Source organism: Dermacentor albipictus, chromosome 10 (assembly GCF_038994185.2).
Source record: "Dermacentor albipictus isolate Rhodes 1998 colony chromosome 10, USDA_Dalb.pri_finalv2, whole genome shotgun sequence".
Classification (NCBI taxonomy): Eukaryota; Metazoa; Arthropoda; class Arachnida; order Ixodida; family Ixodidae; genus Dermacentor; species Dermacentor albipictus.
The window spans coordinates 95,524,930-95,544,105 of NC_091830.1; the positions used below are offsets into that span (position 1 = coordinate 95,524,930).

The 19,176-nt window shown below is 45.1% G+C and overlaps 1 protein-coding gene and 1 long non-coding RNA gene across 3 annotated transcripts in view; both read right to left on the reverse strand.

Moving 5' to 3' along the window:
• The window catches only part of LOC135921438 (acetylcholinesterase-like), a 145,589-nt gene that overhangs the window by 83,842 nt on the left and 42,571 nt on the right, over nt 1–19,176 (reverse strand). For both annotated transcript variants that reach the window (XM_065455802.1, XM_065455801.2), the window contains exon 2: nt 904–1,189. In XM_065455802.1, coding sequence (XP_065311874.1) covers nt 904–1,170 — 267 coding nt within the window. In that variant the 5' untranslated portion in view covers nt 1,171–1,189. The remainder of the gene's footprint in view (nt 1–903; nt 1,190–19,176) is intronic.
• On the reverse strand, nt 3,360–17,815 carry LOC135921434 (uncharacterized). Its single transcript, XR_010570544.2, has 4 exons — nt 17,475–17,815; nt 15,609–15,695; nt 9,254–9,467; nt 3,360–3,645 (listed from the first exon to the last, which is right to left on the reverse strand). It is a non-coding gene; the product is annotated as an uncharacterized lncRNA (long non-coding RNA).

Genomic DNA, 19,176 nt, shown 5'->3' on the forward strand with positions numbered 1-19,176 from the left:
GAGGTCGAAGTGATCAAGAGTTTGTTGAACACGGTATGTCGCTGGGGCCAACATTTCCTCCAAGGACTTGATTACGTCAATGCAGCAACTGCTTTCCTTAGCGTTAACGTCCGCGTAGTTAACTCCCCCTGTACTCAATAGGAGAGTGCAATATGCGTGTGTCAGACAAGCCTTTTCTACTCCTACTCCTCCTGCACTGATGGCGGGGGATTGCGAGCTGGGAGCACATAAAGGCTAAAGAAAGCACTTGCTGCTCTGATGAAATCAAGTCCGTTTGTTGAGATGCTGGCTCAAGCGACGTTCCTTGTTCTATTACTATTGAGCTCCCGCGGTATGAAGTACTGAAACGTGTACTTGTTCATCTTGATGGGGTGACCGCGTTTCATCGTCCAACAAATGTCATTGCTTGGCGCAGTGCGCACCTGTGTGTATTGGAAGTTTCTGGAATGTTATCGATGGGTCTATCCGTTGTCTGGTGTCACCGAACTTTGTGTAATCTGATTGCATGTATGCGCTACGCGAATTGTGTAGTAATTTCCGGAAGACACGCGGGCACCAGCCGTTTCTCTGGTACTTTCGATTACTCATGTATAAAAGCCGACGCGCTTGACCCACTCATCAGATTTTCGACGATCGCCGACTGTGTTCGCCGCTATTGTTCTGCTTTGAGTGTAGGTTTCTTTTGTGGGCACAGGTTCGTCCAATAAAAAGTCAGTTTCGTCATTAACAGTTTTTTGCGACTGCAGCCTTCATCTACACTACAATGTGACAATACTAAGCACGTGCCCCTTTTGTCAGTTTTTGATTTGCTGCATGATTTCCTGTTACGCGTGTCTTTCCACACGTAACAATATTAAGCCACCTGCCCCTGTCGCACATTATAGCAGTCTTCTATACACGTACCTGAGGGCACGCTGTAGATCCTGCAGTGGCATCTAACGTTCCTTCCCACGGTGCCTTTGGTTGTGGAGGACGGAACCTGAGCGTGCCTACGGGAGGCTCGGCGAAAGGGATGCCGCGGTACTCCTCCACAATCTTGCCAAGGCTGCGCACAACCTTGCCACGAACACGGCCCTCCGTTGTCTGCCTCTCGACGTGCGTGTCTTCAGCCATGGCACTCAGAAGGGCCGTAAGGGCAAGGAGCGCCAACAACGCTGCTTTGAATGCCATTGCTCTAGACTCTGCTTACCTGCACGTAAAAAGATTTCGTGAAAATAAATTACGCGAATAAACACAGTGATAATTTGTTACATTGGTCGATTGATTGCCCTGCTTTTAAAGGGACACTGAGAGCGACACTTGGTCAGGTTATGTTTGCGAAATATCCTCCTTTTCTAGTATTTCTATTATTCATTTCTAGTATTTCTATTATTTCTAAAATTTCCAGTATTCATTTGACTGAGCAAAGTTGAATTCTAGTCGAGAGACCCGACGCGAGACGTCTCACTTGCAAAATCTTTCGGTGGCAACTCAGCTTCGACACGTCAATGTGGCGTCGCTGATTTCATATGGCCCGCATTTTCGATTACTTGGGCCGTTTTGGCACAGGAAAAGTATCTGAAACCACCTCAGCCATGCTTTCTTTGGTTAGTATACAGTGTAGCCCTTTTTTATTTTAAAAAGTTGGATGCGAGTAAGCGCTGTTATCACAGGTGTCACTAGAGGGAGTTGGTGCTCCAATATCATTTTAAGACAATTCTGATTCAACCAGGCTCTTGTCATGGTTAGTGCGGCTAGTGGAAGGAATCCTTTCTGTTGTCATTTTCAACACCACGCCTTACATCACGTGCCATCATCATCAGCGTCGTGTACATGCCTGTACACAGCCTCCTATATAACCTCTGTTCCTGCCCGATGATGGGTGAACCAATGGAAAGCGGCCGTAGTTGGAACTATGGCTGTGGCGCCGATCACGTAGGGTTTTATCGAGCATACTTACGTTTTTGGTGCTCGCTGCTGACAACAAAAAGCATGTGCATCTATAAAAGAGCAGCAGCATACATCTGATTGCCGAATTATTAGCGAAGCTATAGCGAATCAATAAATACCAGCCGCTGTTTGAATTTCTACAGAGATGCGCCACTTACGTTGAGGTCTCCGGGTAGGTCACCCCACACAGGCACGGCACTTGAGCCACCCGAAACCGCTACTCAATATCATTATTATGTGAAGAGTGCAAATAACTTTGGTGGTCTGCTGCCGCTACTCTGCGGTAACGCCATGCCCTGGTCGCCTAGCGCCTGGTGAGTGTTGCCACTACCCCCAATATGCTCATTTTCACCCTAAGTATGTGGCATTTCCACAAACGACGGCCGTTTTTCGGTCATCCGACAGGCACAGAAGTTATCTAGGAGACTGTGGTTTGTAGTTAGAGTCGCGAGCCGCGAATGCAACGCGCTTTCCGCACCGACCGGCTACTGCCGCTCGATTCATGGCTCATCCTCTGAAACCAAAACCAAACTTGTCCGTGGCCGCCACTTCGCTCACCGCTTGGCCTTTGCCTTTCCGAATAAATACAAGGCCTACGGTACGCTATGTGAGGCGCCGTGACGTTACCCTACAGTGTTACGTTAAAGCAAAGTATTTTTTTTTGCCTCATTCAAGGCTCTTTATGATAGGTTGGTAGGTCGGTTCGTTCCTTGCTTAGTTCCAGGTCTCTTCCATTAAAGGAAATGCAAGGCCGACGGTGGAATCAAACGTCTGCCCTCCAGCACAGAAGTACAATGCTCTGATCAATAGGCCGCAGTCGCAGGCGCACATTCATCGTTCCAAAGAAAACCAGACTCCTTTATATGCTTGGCGGGTGCGTCACGTGCCAGCTACTCGCATTCGTCCCTCGCGCCAGCCAAGGCTTTGAGACGATGTGTTACATGGAAGTGCAACTTCGCGATCGACCCACATGCTCCAGTCCTTTCCTCGGAACAGCTAACGCTACGTGGAAGCTGTGAGACATTGTACCACCTTAATGGTCGGCCCAGGTCGAACAGCCCTATTGAAAATTTGCCCGATGCTGGGCATAGTGGAATCCATCATCCATCATCATGGTGGATTATGGTGATGGGTGGCATGCCGGGTGACGGGTGGCACGGTGGGTGCTGGGTGGCATGCCGGGTGACGGGTGGCATGGTGGGTGCTGGGCAGCATGCTGGTTGCTGGGCACAGCGGGTGCTGGGCGGCACGGTGGGTGATGGGTGGCACGGTGGGTGATGGGTGGCACGGTGGGTGATGGGTGGCACGGTGGGCACTTGGTTGGATATCATCGTGGGCGCAGCACGTCAAAGGCAAGTTGTGTGATGAATTGAAGGAGCAGCCATTGCTATACGGAAGCTCATGACGGGCTATCTTTATATGTGATGTTGAGTCTTATGAAGTGTACAGTCTGTATATACATGTTGCCAAGATGCGGCTATTTTCATGCCATAACGAATCAATCTGTAAAGCACCATACTACGTAGCATATCATCACACTTTATTGAAAAAGCATCACTGGACTTGTACTGTATTTACTTTTCCACTCGCTTGCCCTGGCGTCCTGCTTGTGTAAAAGAAAGCTCCAAAGGTGCTTTCGCAGGGAAGCAAGGTGGTTCTCTGGATGTGGTGTAGGTGGCATCATTGGATGGTCACTGATGTATTTCTCCAGGCAGTCTAAAAGGAGAGTGCAATAAATATATAAGTAAATTGTTTTTCCAATGATTTCCAGCAATAAGTGAATGAAGAAAATCTGCTCTTATCACTTCAAAAAAAGTTTCAGATAACAAAATGCAGCAAATGTCACACACAAACCCAGGGCGCAAGCCAGCACAGGTTTATTTGCAGTGAGAATGCATACACATGCATCACATTGTTTTGCAGATTTACATGGAATTTTTGTATGTTTTTTGCCAAAGCCACGCCTCTTCTCATCTGGAGGTTGGCTTAACTGCAAAATTTAGACACATGGGAGCTGTACTCAAAGCCTCATGGGGTGGATATTTGGCTTCTGATTTTGCATAATTTGTCTGCTCTTCGACCACCCAAATTCCTGTCAAATTCGGAGAACCACAATTTGGCTACACTGTCTCTAACGCATGCAGGAGAGCTGCAAGGTGCAAGCTGTCTGGTTTGTCCATTCTATCATTTGTTAGCTTTACTTGTTGCTCATGCGGTTGGTGAGGAAGTCGTAACTTTAGCATTTGCCATATAGGCATAAAAGATTTCATGTAAAAGCTGTATAATGGCTGGCTTGCAAGCTTTATTTAGCTGCAAATGATGGCAACTAATGTTTTAAAGTGAAGCTTTTTTTGCCTCTTCTCCCAACATTACGGGCGCTGCAGCTGCTATGGTCTTGTCATGCATGCCGTTGGATTTCTTGCAACATTACCAGATGGCGCTCACCTCTGCACATCCTGACCGGCGCTGCTGCCCCAGCATTTCACCGTTAGGGTGTATTGCACGTACTGTGCTGGTTTTAATTTCTATGCGAGAAAAATGCAGACGCTGGGCTGTGATAGTGTAAACATTAGAATCGTCCTTAGTCTGAAGAGAGCGCTTTGAGCTGGAATCTCAACAGTGTGTTGGCCATGTATGTAGAAGGAGCCCATTAACACGCGTCAGCAAGGCGTGCACTCGACGTCGAGGACACCCAGACTTGAAAGAAGTGTCACACAGAACAGGAGCGTCTTCGCTATGCAGTGAAATGTAGTGCAGACCGCGAACTTATGTATACATACAATTACAATACCTAATTGAAGTATGCACAGCCTCATAATTCAATTAAAGTTTAATATTTCTGCCATGATGCGCTGCGTCATGTGAGGCAATGACAACGCTCAATTCCCTCTCAGAGATTATGAACAATGACTCGCAACAACACCTCAAGCAAACACATCTCTCTGTGTGTTCTGCGGACTATGCAGACAAACAGAAGTGGTGCATGCAAGGTAAAGCTTAACATCAACTCGCCACTTTCGTATTGGACTAAACGCTGAAAAAATTACAAACTTGCTACTAACATCACCGTTAATTATTGTCAATCAATGCAAACAATGTGTGCTTCGTGTACATCGATTCTCACAGGGCATGGGATCTGCCATTTTTTTTCTACTTTTCAATCTCCATATTGCTACTTTGCTAAGCTAACCTACATCTTCAATGTAAAAAAGCCTAAAGAAGCATGTTAACGTAATACAGGGCAATCTTTCATGCTCGTCTGTTTAAAAAAAAGCATATTTCTGTAGGAAATGAAATCTTCAGCAGAGTGTTGATGCGACTACAAGAGTACCTGGTACTTTGATCCATAAAACAATTGCATCTTGGCAGAAGAATGCCAGTTACAGCCACACTATACAGTCCTTTCTAATCCAGCCTGGCGGCAATCGCTGGAATTCCGCAAGATGCCCAGCACCTTGCTTTTCTTGGCACCGAAGAGAGGCATGAAAATTTTAGGATGCTTTGCGTAGAACAAGATCAGCTATGCAGATCAGAGCGTACATGCGAATAATGTACGAGGTGCTTTCTTTGTGTAGCAGTTCTTTCCTCAATCTTATGCTTAAATAAAATGAGATCACTGAAAGTATGCCGAAAGTGCTGATAGGCCATGTCTTACAAACTTCAATAATCAGAACTTCTAAAATCAAGAAAGCGGCTGACAGATGGAATAGCACACTGTGGTATGAAGGTTATAAACACGGATGAGGTGCCTCAGAATGGCTGGCCAACGTTTCGATAGGAGCTATCTTCGTCAAAATTGGCCTGGTCAGCCTTGGCATGTTAGTTTTAAAGGACTAGTAGGGTGACGTCACGTGCAGTTGTTGTCAGTGGCAGCTGGTTGTAAAGGGAGAGACTTTAAAGAGAATGAGCGCTGTCGTCTGACGTCTGTAAGCATGGTTCCTAAGACGAGCGCACAAGACCGTGAGGATAGGAAGGCGGCGAGAAAAGAAACGAAAGAAAAGGAGAAAAAAAAGACATGCCAAGAGGCAAAAAAAGAAAGACAAGAAAAAGACGGGCATGGGAGCGTGTTAAGGAAGTGAGGGGTTAGGGAGCATTCAGGAGTGTCATTGGCGGCATGTTTCTGCCGTTTTAGAACTGGTCAGGCGGTCAGTGTGCGAGTAACAAAAAACACCCCAAAAGACATCAGTTGAAAGAATGACTTGAGTAGCGTAGCAGCAACGCGTAAGAAATTAAGATGGCGACAAGGAGTCTGGGATGCAATGCATGTGGTAGCTGGCAGGAAGAAGCATGGTGTTTTAGGGATGTCAGCCTCAGTAGCTCAACGCAGGTGTCGTCACAGTGGTATATAGAGCTGGTGATACCCTGTGTGACTGATGCGCAGAAAAAGGTATCCTGGCATCTGGGATTTTGGATTGTGGTGGTGAGGGTGTTAAAAAAATATGATAGAAAACAGACAAAAGGGGGGAACTGAAAGTGGAATAACAAATTGGAGGGTTACATGAGCAAAAGCGGGCGGAGGCAGGTGTACATGGGAAAAGGGGTCATACAGTTGATATAAACATTAAAACATGAAAGAATATAATAAATTGAGTAGTAAGCAGGTAAAAATTAGAAACGGTGGAATAGGTGAGGTTAAGAATTAAGTTTAGGTGGTGGCACAATGTGTTTTGTGCCTTGGTTGATGACATGAGGCTTTCCGATTTAAGTTACAGCTTTAAAGTTTTTGAAGATTCTAAGTTGCTATGTGTTAAATTGATTTCCACTGGATGTAGGCATTTAAACTTGTGTGTGAGGTATGATTCCATATATTTCCTCTAGCGAGGTGAGCGGAAATTTGTAGTCTATAGAGCCTTGCTTTTTCACATATGACATGTTCATTGAAGTGGCTGGCTACTGCTTTAGGTAAATTGTTTTGTATCTGCGCGATGACCGTTCAGTCTTTTATGAATTTTTTGTCCTGTCTCACCTATGTATTATTTGCTACAAGTGGCACATTCTAGACAGTAGACTACATTGCTTGATGTGCAGATGAAACTCGAAATTACCTTGTTTAAGTAATTTGATGCTGTACTTATTACTGTAGTAGTAGATTAAATGTGTTTGCATGTAGAGCACCCGGGCAGCCACAGGGACTGGTTCCCAACTTCGTTGTTGTTTTTAGTTTGGCACGTACAAGAATATCCTTAATATTATAGTGTTGCATCTCAAGACTACTCTGGGCAGGGCGGGAAAAATCTTGTTTCTGGTTGCTGGCGAGAATTGGGTAGTATTTATTGAGGATGTTGTTCACGTTTGGGAGTGTGTTTGAGAATTTAGTAGTAAGAAGAGGCGCTGTTCTTGTGATCCTAGGGTGGGGCTTGAGCACCTCGGCTCAGTCAGGTTTGGTTGCATTGGTGCAGACTTTCTGAAGGGCACTCTTTGGGTGGTTCCCGTTTGATAGGGTTTCTTTAAGGTGATCAAGTCTATCTTGTAGTCTTGGTTTTCAACACACATGTGACGTAGCCATGTGCTTGGCCTTTAAAGATGCCTTCTTTGCAATGTGGCTTGATGGTGGCTTGTATATTCTAGGTACTGTTGTTTGTCAAAGGTTTCCATACAGCATTGTCATTAGTGTCCCAGTGTCAATGTATATTGTTGTGTCCAGAATGTTTATGCGCTCCATTGAAGATTTTGATGTGAATTTTATTGTTGGGTGAAAAGAATTTAGAAATCCTACATATTTATCTAGGCTGTCTTGACCATGTCACCATATTATGAATATGTCATCTATGTATCGTAGGTATGTGTGGGGCCTGTCAGTGCAGCGCAATAGGAAGTCTGTAGAATCCCCATGAATATGTTCGCATAAATATGTTTTCCCATGTACATCTGCTTCCGCCCGCTTTTGCTCATGCCACCCTCTTATTTGTTATTCCAGTTTCAGTTCACCCCTATATTTGTCTGTTCTTTATTATATTTTTTCGAAACACCCTCACCAACACACTCCAAAGTCCCAGGCGCCAGGATACCTTCTTCGGTGCCTCAGCCACACAGGGTATCGCCACTTCTGTGTACCGCTGTGACGACACGTACGTTGAGCTACTGGGACTAACGTCCCTAGAAAGACCATGCCGCTGCCTTCCAGCTGCCCTATGCACTGCATTCCGGACTCCTTGTTGCCATCTTAACTCCTTCTAAATTATCCGACGCATTGCTGCTATGCTACTCAAGTCATTCTTTCAACTAATGTCTTTTCGGGTTGTTTTTGTTACTCGAGCACTGACCGCCTCACCGGCTCCTTTAAAGCCACAAGAACATGCTGCCAAAGACACCCCTGAATGCTCCCTAACCTCTTGCTTCCCCAACACCTTCCTTTGCCCTTCTTTTTCTTTTCTTGTTCTTTCTTTCCCTCTTGGTGTCTTTTTTTCTCCTTTTCTCCCCGCCTTCCCACTCCCACTATTGTTCATACGTCTTAGGAATCATGCTTACAGACATCAGGTGACTGCGCTCATTCTCCTTCAAGTCTCTCCCTTTACAACCAGCCACTCTCGACAACTGCATGTGACGTCACTCCACTAACACTTTAAAACTAACATGCCGGGGATGACGAGGCAGCCTTTGAGAAGATAGGTCTTCCTAACGAAACGTTGGCTACCCTTTCTGAGGCACTTTATCCCTGTTTATAACTTTACATCCCAATAATGAGAATAGTGTTTTGAAATTGCATGGCTGTGAACGCTGCAGATTGTAAAGCAGCACATCAGGTGACCACAGTCAACACTTAAGAAGGCAGTGGTTTAAAAAGCTTCTTTTAGACCATACAATTTGCCAAGCTGTGTCGGAACCCAATTTTCTTGGGAAGCATTATTTCAAAAAAGTGAAATGAAAGCTGAAGCGTGAAAAGCTACAATAACGCATGCCAAGTCTACATTAGAAATTTCAAAGACAATGAGGTGCTTAAATGTTCACTTCTGTTAAGACAATGAGCAGCAGGTGAATGCAAGCTGTTAAGGTCCTGTCAAAATTAACCGCTCGTGTAGCCACCCGACTTTCTTGATTGTTTTTAATTGAAACTGATTATGGGGGAAGCTTTGTGGGCGGTTTTCGCAGGAAACCCATATCCCGAAATTATCTTGTGCTGCTTTTCATACGCACAGAGACATTCAAATTGTGTGTCGAGACACAGTGCATATACAGCAGAAGAAAAAGATATAATATATAGGCACTTGCCTCATTCTTGCTTTGGCATTTCTTGTCGCTCTGTATACATCATGTAATGCTAACTCATTCAGATAACTTGCAGATATGCAGTTATGTTTCTTAAATGAGGTGACTGTTGACTTACTTTTCAAAGCAGCCACTTTCTCCGGTGTTGCCGGAAGCTTCCCAGATGCGCGGCACATTGTTCGGCAGGCCTGTCTAGTCAGGCTGCTTTCACCTGCTTGCACTGGTGTCCACAGGTGCCATGCCACCTCTAATGGGCACTTTCCGTCGGAAGCAGACTTGAATATGTAATGCCACTTGTCGAGTGGCATCACAAATCCCACACCAATCTGTACCTGCAATAGATATGAAGTGTTTTTTTCCTGAGCAGTATTCTTAACACTAAAACGCACTTGTATAAAACAATATGATATAGGTTAATTAGGTCCGTCAATTTCTGATGCAACTCTATAATTTCCAATTTCTGCCCCTCGAACAAGTTTTAAAAGAAACTGGGGTTAAACCCAACCTCACCAAGAAATTCATTTTTGTGTAAAGGTATAAACTAATAAAATTTTTCCATTTTAAGGGCAGCAAACACTGATATCTCGTACAGTCTAACCTTTCAATAATGAAATTAACAGAGAAAGCGAAACAATTGATTCAAATAGGCACACCGCCATGCAGAGAACAGTGCAAGAACGAGTGACGTCAAGGCCTCCAAGATTGCAGTGTCACACGGAGAACAGTGCAGCACATGTTACCTAGAGACCTACGCGCGCCAGTCTCCAAAATCCACCACCATCACACACTACATGGCCTTGTTCTAAAGAACTCTGGAGACATGCCTTGAAAGTATGATTACCCTTGCATGGTTGAAAACAAGTGAACTCTTTTGTGGGCTCTGAAAACCACTCGCACCACTCACTGATCTCAGCAGTTATATTTTCGTCATGACTAAACTGCAGCAATGAATGCGCCAAGTCCCGTCACAACTTCAAACTTCAGAACTTGGTGTGCACGCTCCTTTTACTGCGACCAGGTTTGAAATGTTTGTTGTAACAGTACAGCGCTAGTACAGCGGCAGCGGAATTCTCTTTAGGGACAATTGCACCTTCTACATCTTTTTGTAGGTTTTTGCGCAATATGTGCGTTGCTGCTTTTTGTCATTAAGCCCTTCAGTTGATGTCTAGCGCCCGTTCAGACTGTGTCTCTTTGTGTGTGTGTGTGCCCTTGCACTTGTCATGATGTCCAAGTTCAGCTACCACCAACTAGAACTAAGTTTTGCATTAATCAGAAGTACATATTAGCACGCTTTATAAAAAGCCAAAGGATTAGCACTATGCTGACCGGAAATGAGAAATGGTAAGAATATTCTGGCTGAAAACAACATTTCATGTTTATCAACACTGACGGGCAAGTAATTAAGAAAGTTGGTGTACGTTAATGTTTACCTTTTGAGTGACACAAGGGACAGAAAGAAGACAACAAGACACGAAAACTACCAATTCAACATTAATTTTGATGCAAAAATTAAAGATAATATTTATACTGCGTGTGCCCTTGCACTGCACAAGCGATCTTTTAAAACAAAGGGCACAAGTTGCAATACAAATGTATAAAATCATGATAAACAGTACTTGCATAAAAATAGAACAAATAAGCACAGAGTGATCACTATTCTGTGTCATTTAGAGAGTATTCCTCTTTGTAATGCAATCATAATGAGTACTGGCTGACAGATGTCCCTCTTTTTTAAATGGTATGCCTCAGTGATATTGTTGATCAATCGGTTGCCTTAAGTAAACAAAAGAGATGAACAATCTAAATCTGGCGTACATCACCAGTTGTGTCAATGCATTGTCAAGTGGGATGAGCATGCTTGTCCCTTGAGTGAATAATGGTGCTCTCCTGGGCACATGCTTATACACCGGCCAGTCTGCCCCATGTACAAGACCGTCCATTCTTAGTACGAAGATGGTGCAGAGTGGCCGAACTCCGCGGATTGCCAGCGCGCATGGCATGGCTGTGCAACGGAGCTAAGCGGCGCAGGCGCACAGGGGCTTAGAGGTGGGACTTCATGTCGTGTGTCATCCGCTAAAGCATGGCGTGCTCCCGCACTTTAGCAGATGACACGAAGCTCCACATCCCCCCTGCGCCATGCACGCTGGCACTCCGCGGGGCGTGGTCACGCTGAGTCGTGTTCGTGCCAAGAGTTGACGACCCTGTACATTTGACCAAACATACACATGAACAGAGGCATAGACTACACTACTAATGACGGACACAAGACATTTAGTGGTAATTTATACAAATCTCCCTTGTCTGGACGCCTTTCTCAATGCGCTTGTGGAATGCTATGCACACATATTTCGAGCGAAAAAAATGAAGTAGGCAGGTATGCAGCACAATCCACAGGTGAACTGAGAAAAGCGAGCAGGCAAGCGAGGTACGCTTGGTTAAACATACTACGAAATATGTCTAGTGCGTGTTAGGGGCAGTGTACTGCATTCTAATGTTAGGAAGCTGACAGGCCAGGAACTAAATATGTACCAAAGAAATCACCACATTTTACTGAGAAGACCGGCATGCTCGTCTGACTTGGCCGTGCATTGCCGCGATAGGGCTTGAGGCCAGATTAAATTAGTTTATCTATTTCCACCCACGGTGAAAAATTGACAAGAGAAATCAGAGAGGCATACCACAAGACGTGTCAGCAAGCCCCCATTATGAATGCATGAAAAAAGGCGTCCTTTCTAGATGACAAGGGATAGAAATTAGTCTGACTATTCACCTTTTTTTACGCAAATACTGTTTATTGTGATTTTTCACCTTTGTATTACAACTCACATTTTCCTTCTGAAGGAACTTGTGCACAATATAAGCACACATTCAGTGTTAATTTTATTCCTTCTATCAAAATATTCAGTCATCACTGATCATGTTGTATGGTCTCCCTTCCTTCACTGTGTAAATTTTGTCCTCAAGAGTTATATGAACTCACTGGCAAACTCAAAACGACACTACAAATTTCACCTGGAGGATACAGCTGGTTCTCAGAAAATGCACAAATACGGCGACAGGTGTCTGTTGGCACACTGTAGCAATAATGGGTGGAAGCTACCTTTGACATTGCTGCAATACATCAGTTGTCACATGGCTACAACCCTTAAGAAACAACAGAAATGTAAGTGCACAGCAAAAACAAGCAGGTTCATCAACCACAAGTTTGACTTCAGCAGCCAGAACATAGGCAGTTTCATATAGCTAAAGCATTAGCTAATATGTGGAAAATACATGCACAAGCACCCTTAACTTGAAATACCTGCATACCAACATAAAGCCATGAGTTGCAGTGCATATGATGCTTGTTCATGACACTAGTATTTTGTGAAAAATACTTTTTGGGTTACGTACAATGCTTTCAATTCATCTGCCCAGTAATCAAAGGCGTTTGACAGCATTACACTTTGTACTTGCTAGTTGAAAATATTCTCACCTGAACAGCACCAAGCAGAATAAATAGAAAACTGCCCACTGTGCTAACCAAATATGTGGAGAGACCCAAAGTAATAGAATTATTTCTGGACAGCTGTAGACTTAGAGCTTGTTGGCTGATAATCACTATTAAAATTACACCACTGCCAAGCAGATGTTGTGTGTGGTGCTGTTGAAATCAAGTTCACTTGATGAGCAACATAGCAATAACCAGCAAATGCTTTAGCAATAGCGAGCAGGCAATCTTGCATGTGCAAAACTGCATGCTTATTTAATGATAGTGCATCAATAGACTGAACTACGTACCAACTATGTGGTCTATGCAGTATAGACAAAGTCGGAAACGATGCAACTGGACACAGACTCTGCCACAATGCCTACTTGCATGAATGGGTATAGCTTAAGAAGAATATAAAAAAATGTAAAGAAAGCAAGCTTACTAGAAAACTCCTCACTGCTGTAGTACTTACAGCACAGTGAATACTGGCCTTCATGTACCATTTAAAGAAATTCAAGCTCGTGTCCATTGTTCTGGGAACTTGAGAAATAATTGTGAAATTAATGGAGAAGGTTGGGCTAGTTGGCGTTGACACAGCTCCTGTGACATAGTTACTAGCACAAACAAGGTGTATGGAATAAAGGTCGGACTAGCCAAAGCGGTAGACTTCAACTGACAAGCTTTATTCAGAAGAAACACGCAAACAGGCCACCGCATGCTCAGTTAATGTGGAGACAGATGCATAAACGAATGTGCCACATAGGGGGATAACGAAATGCACATAGAAGCTGATAAGCATCCACAAGAAGCCATTACAAAGCATTCACCAGATTTTTCTGAAGACACAACACTTATTTATCAGCTGGTACCAGTGATGGAGTGCTTATGCATTGATCAGCAGCTTTCGAAATGCAAAACACCCCAAACATTTCCCTATATAACTGCCTGGCAAACTGACTGAGCACTGGTGTGTTATGAAAACATGGGGAGCATTTATGGGTACTTTAACAGTGATCAGCCAAGTAGCCAGCGCCTGTGAGAGCATTTACAGCGTTCCGGTACTCCCCAAGCCACTCATTCAGGCACCTGTTTGTTCAATATACCACTTTCCACAGGGAAGTGAAATGTAGTATACCACCACTACATTTCAGTTAACAAAGCAGGTGACATGCTCCTTAGTGCATGTACCTTGACGCCCGGCAATGTTTACCAACTTGCATATTCTTGTGAGCGTTAGCGGTGCTGAAAAAATGCCTACACCAAACTTGTTCGCCACCTTTCTTCTAGACGGTGAGACACCCTGTGTACGTATGGCAGCACTGCACGGCTACCACTGGGACATGCGTTACTGCACATCTAGTGGGCAATGTGGTAGTGCCAATGACTTTCTTGTTGTGCTGGCTTTGCTGTTGAAAACATTGTGGGTGTTTTCGAACAGTGTTCAGTAGGACTCAAGTTCACACATGAGTTGCCAGAAGATGATCGCCTGCAATCATTCGATATTCGTATAATTTTAAATCATACTTTCCTTTATTATATATACTCTCTTAGGAAAAAGAAGCCCTTGCTCGACTACCGTTTGGCATATTCCATGTTAAAGGATGCATAGCTCCTAGCTGCCCGAGAGCTGTTCTGGTTAAATCTTGTGCACCAGGTTTCCTGCAGCGCTCAGCAATAAGCGAGCCATTTATGTAGGGCCGGGTATCTCGATAACACCTTGGTGTCAATTAGTGGGAGCCTCATTAAAGAGGTAAAAACAGATCTGGCAGCTGCTCGGTGCAATAATGCACGTCCCAGTGGGCGCCCTGTGGCTGTGCCATCTGTACATGGGGTGTCCCACCACCTAAACAACGTGGCAAACAAGTGCAGTGTAGGTGTTTTCTTCAGCACCACTAGAGCTCGCAAGAATGTGCAGGTTGGTAAGCAACGCCGGGAATCAGGGTACATGCACTAAGGAGCATGTCATCCACTTTTTTAACTGCAATGTGGGGGTGGTATACAGGATTTCACTTCCCTGTAGAACGTGCTGTATTGGACAAAAGGGCAGGTTCTTGAATGAGAGGCTTAGGGAGCACCGGAACGCTGTAAACGCTCTAGCAGGCACTGCCCGTTTGGCTGACCACTGCCGAAGATGTGCTCGTAAATGCTACCTGTGTTTTCAAAACAAGCAAGTGTTCAGATGGTTTGGCAGGCAGTTAGATAAGGAAATATTTGGTGTTTGGCATTTCAAAGGCTGTTGATGAATGTGTAAGCACTGCTTCACTGGAACTCACTGATAAAGGAGTGTTTGTTGTACCTTGAGAAGAACCTGCTGAGTGCTTTGTAATGGCTTGTTGTGGTGGGCGGTATTGGCTTTGTTGTGCATTTGGTTTCCTCCCATGTGGCACATTTATTTATGCATCTGTCTGCAGATATTTTTGAGCATAAGGTGGGGCCTCATTGCGTGTTTTCTGAATAAAGCTTGTAAGTTGAAATCTAGTGCACTGTCTTGTCCAACTTTTTTCAATTAGTCTTGTTCGTGCAAGTAACCCTCACAATAATTGTAATACCAATGTTAAACAATGGTAAGCATGCTGCATACTTAGACCTGTGACATATTTGGCCCATTACACTTTTAATCCTTATGTGTGCAGAAACTGCACAAGCGTGTAGCCTAAACGAAAAAAAAAAGTGGATATAAAAGGTATAACACAGGAAAGTTTCAAATCAATAAAACAAAATAAAAAGAGGTAGATATAATGTGTACTAAGCAAAATAACATGTAACGCACAGCGAAGTGATTGATGCAAGAAAAAATATACCTCAGACATGTTAGATCTAGCTTTAAAGTGAACAAGGTAATGTGTACATAATGTATACAAACACAAATAAGCAGCAAGTTGAATAAAGTTGAGCAGATATTTAGCCTATTTAGTAAGCACTGCTGAGTAATATGTCCATAAACTTATTGACGAATGATACCGAGATCCTACTTTTGCAAACACTTACACTTCAGTCATACCTGACCAGACCATCCGATTACACACAGTGCTGCTGCAGCCATAGCTCCTCCCTGACGTGGACACTGTTGTTGGTCACGGCCTTGCCACTGCAAGATAGGTTCTGTGTTAACTTATAGCAGTGGCACTTTAAAGAAGTCATTGTGAACACATGCAAGGAGCACAGAAAAAGTCACAAAAACAATGTTTGCACCACTGCAGGGTGGGAACAAAGCACAAGGTCAAAGTTACTGATGAATGTTGTGATAATAGGGACCTCTTCATGACAATAAAATTTTTAAGACCTACAGCTACAGTACATTACAAACAAATGTTTGTTTACGTAACAATTCATTTTTTTCTATCGGTTAAGCAACTTTCCCTTGTAATCTCTAGTTATGTCAAAACACCTTGTCTCAAAACGTAAGCTGTAGTAGTAGCAAGCCGCAATTGCTTAAATTTTTTTGCCCGAACCCTATGAGGGAGATTTTATGCGCAACGGCGACGCGCGACGGCTTTGAGCGAGAAAACGGGCCGTCGCGCGAACATATCGCTCGTTCTTTGTCGCCTGGTTCTGGAAATCTAGAATTCGTCGCTCGTCGCCCAGAAGTGCTATGAGCGAACAGACAATAGCGCGAAGCCGGAACTGGATGTACTACATCAGGCGAGTACTACCGCTTGTTGCACGGAACAAGCAAACGACTATTTTCATACGTGCAAGGTTAAGAACCTACTGCAAGACTTTAAAGAAATGTTTTACGCTGCTCCTTTGAGTAAAACACAGCAAACTAAATTAATAATGCACACTTTTGGCGCGTATTTGCTGCCCTCATAGCGGCAACACCGGGGATACGGCTCTCAATGTCGTCGCTCGCATAGGGTACGACTTGTAGGGAATGAGCTAGCGCGACAGCCATCTACATCGCGTCTCTGTCGCGCGCAAGACCGCTCGCATGGGGTACGACTTGTAGGGAACGAGCGAGCGCGACAGCCATCTACATCGCGTCTCTGTCGCGCGCAAGACCGCTCGCATGGGGTACGACTTGTAGGGAACGAGCGAGCGTGACAGCCATCTACATCGCGTCTCTGTAGTGCGCAAGACCGCTCGCATGGGGTACGACTTGTAGGGAATGAGCGAGCGCGACAGCCATCTACATCGCGTCTCTGTCGCGCGCAAGACCGCTCGCATGGGGTACGACTTGTAGGGAACGAGCTAGCGCGACAGCCATCTACATCGCGTCTCTGTCGCGCGCAAGACCGCTCGCATGGGGTACGACTTGTAGGGAACGAGCTAGCGCGACAGCCATCTACATCGCGTCTCTGTCGCGCGCAAGACCGCTCGCATGGGGTACGACTTGTAGGGAACGAGCTAGCGCGACAGCCATCTACATCGCGTCTCTGTCGCGCGCAAGACCGCTCGCATGGGGTACGACTTGTAGGGAACGAGCGAGCGCGACAGCCATCTACATCGCGTCGCTGTCGCGCGAAAGATCACTTGCATGGTGTTTATACTTTTTCCCAATAACTGCTCACAAACCAACAGCCGCTTAGACAGACATTTACAACCTCGAAGCATAAGTAAGAGAGGAAACGTCATTGCAGTAAGAATAGGTAAAGAGGCAGATGAGTCTTTATTATCCAACTTCAGCAGAAAAGTGGCAGCTCGCGCAAATGAGGACTGTTGCCGAACCTAATCCCTCTCATCGGAAGGAAGCGCTCACCAAGACTTTAAATTTAGCATTAAGCCAATAAACTTGCGCAAGCAAATTATGTCAACCAACGCTCAGCAAGCATCGGCACAGTCAATGTCGTCGTGGGAGTTCGATTTCTTGCGCCCGCAAGGCACTCTAGGCACACACGAGAAGCAAGCACAGCATGCCTGTACTCACCTTTTAAATGGTACGATGCGGTCGAAAAGCGCCCTCCAAGTTGCCGGAGCTGCAAAGTTATTCCCGCATACGTGCAGTTGCGTAGTGGACGACCTTCGGAACGCTAATAATGCGCATCATTTCTTTGCGGCGTCCACCGAACTCTCCACAACCACCACGGACAAAGGGAACGCACTCCATGGCATGAAAATCGTTGGTCCACGTTTGCCTGGCGCACCACGCATACCGCGAGTTTGCAGCGAGACACAAGCTATCTTCTGGCACTTTTGTGCACGCGAACTAAGTCACAATTCATTACACCAAACGCAAAAACACGATCAAACAAACACATCGTAGCAACTCGTACGACCGACAACACATGTAAACAAGGGAACAAGACTGGTGGATGGATACTATAAGCAACGACTTTGAAATGGGATGGTGGGTGGCGCCATCTGTGAACTTGGGAGTTTGGTTGGCCTCCGCGATGACTAAAATAATAACCAGCACACACTCGCTTTGTGCCTTGTTGCACCGAACTGCATATAAATGTTGCAATACATAAACAACCATCGCACAGTTTATATTATCCGCTATACTTTAGCGCAGAAAGAAATTCTATGACGTATTTTCGATTTCCAGGAGCTTCCGCCGCATGCGGGCAGTAAAAAGATGGCCTTCGAGATTCGCGTATGCCATTCTTAGGACGCCTTCTCTGGGCTGTAATTTGAAGAAATATGTATAAAAAGGTTTAGTAAAAAAGAAAAAAAAACGGTGTGGAAAGCGAGGGGGTGGAGCCCCTAGCCCAGAACTCCACTGGCTTGTGCGGTCCGCCGTGCCTGGTCGATGCTGGCGAGCCAAGTCTTTGCTCCCTTCCGGAAAGTTTGCCGCCTACTTTCAGCTGTTTTGAAGCCCATCCATGCCCACCCACGACGCCTTGCGCTACTGCCCGTGCATTGACCCGTGCTACCTGCGCCGTCACTTCGTTTTAAACGACTTGTTGCTTTCGTCACCCTCTACTGTAGCATTAGAAATTGTTGACATGATCTCGGAGGTACACGTCCAGTGTGCGATGTTTCCGTGCGCGTTGTAACTTATTCAGTCAGAAAGCATCAAATCTACGAGGATTAAGCACTCGGTTGGCGCGGGTTACACCCGTGTCACCCGCATTGCTTTCGTGTTGGTGTGGTGAATGTGTGCGTATTGCGCTCCTGTCGTCCATGCCTTCTGTATTTATCGTGCGGCCCACGAATATTCCTGGAAAAAGCCGCATGTCTCTGCCGCGTGAATGTGTCCTATGTGGTGGGTGCCAGAAATGTGCGGCGGTGTACAATATGTTCGCAGCCAAGTGCTACCGTGCATTCCAGCGGATAGACGCGGCTGCTTATGCACGGTTTTATTCAGTGTTTCTTCATTAGCTTTGTGATTTACTTGCGTCTGCGATAGAATCCACAAGGTACCAGTTGAAAAAGACAACAGGAATTCATGTCGCAACTAGAGAAATTTCTGTTGTACGACAGAAGTTCCTCACGTTTCCGTAGTTGACAGACATTCCTGACGTTACGACAGAAAGTCTGATGTTGCAACAGAAGCATTCTGTCGCGAAGACCAAGATCTCTGAAGTCGCAACAGAAACGTTCTGTCGCGACAACAAGAGTTCTGAAGTCGGAACAACAGCTTTCTATCATGACAGCGACTCTGACATTACGACAGCAATTCTGAC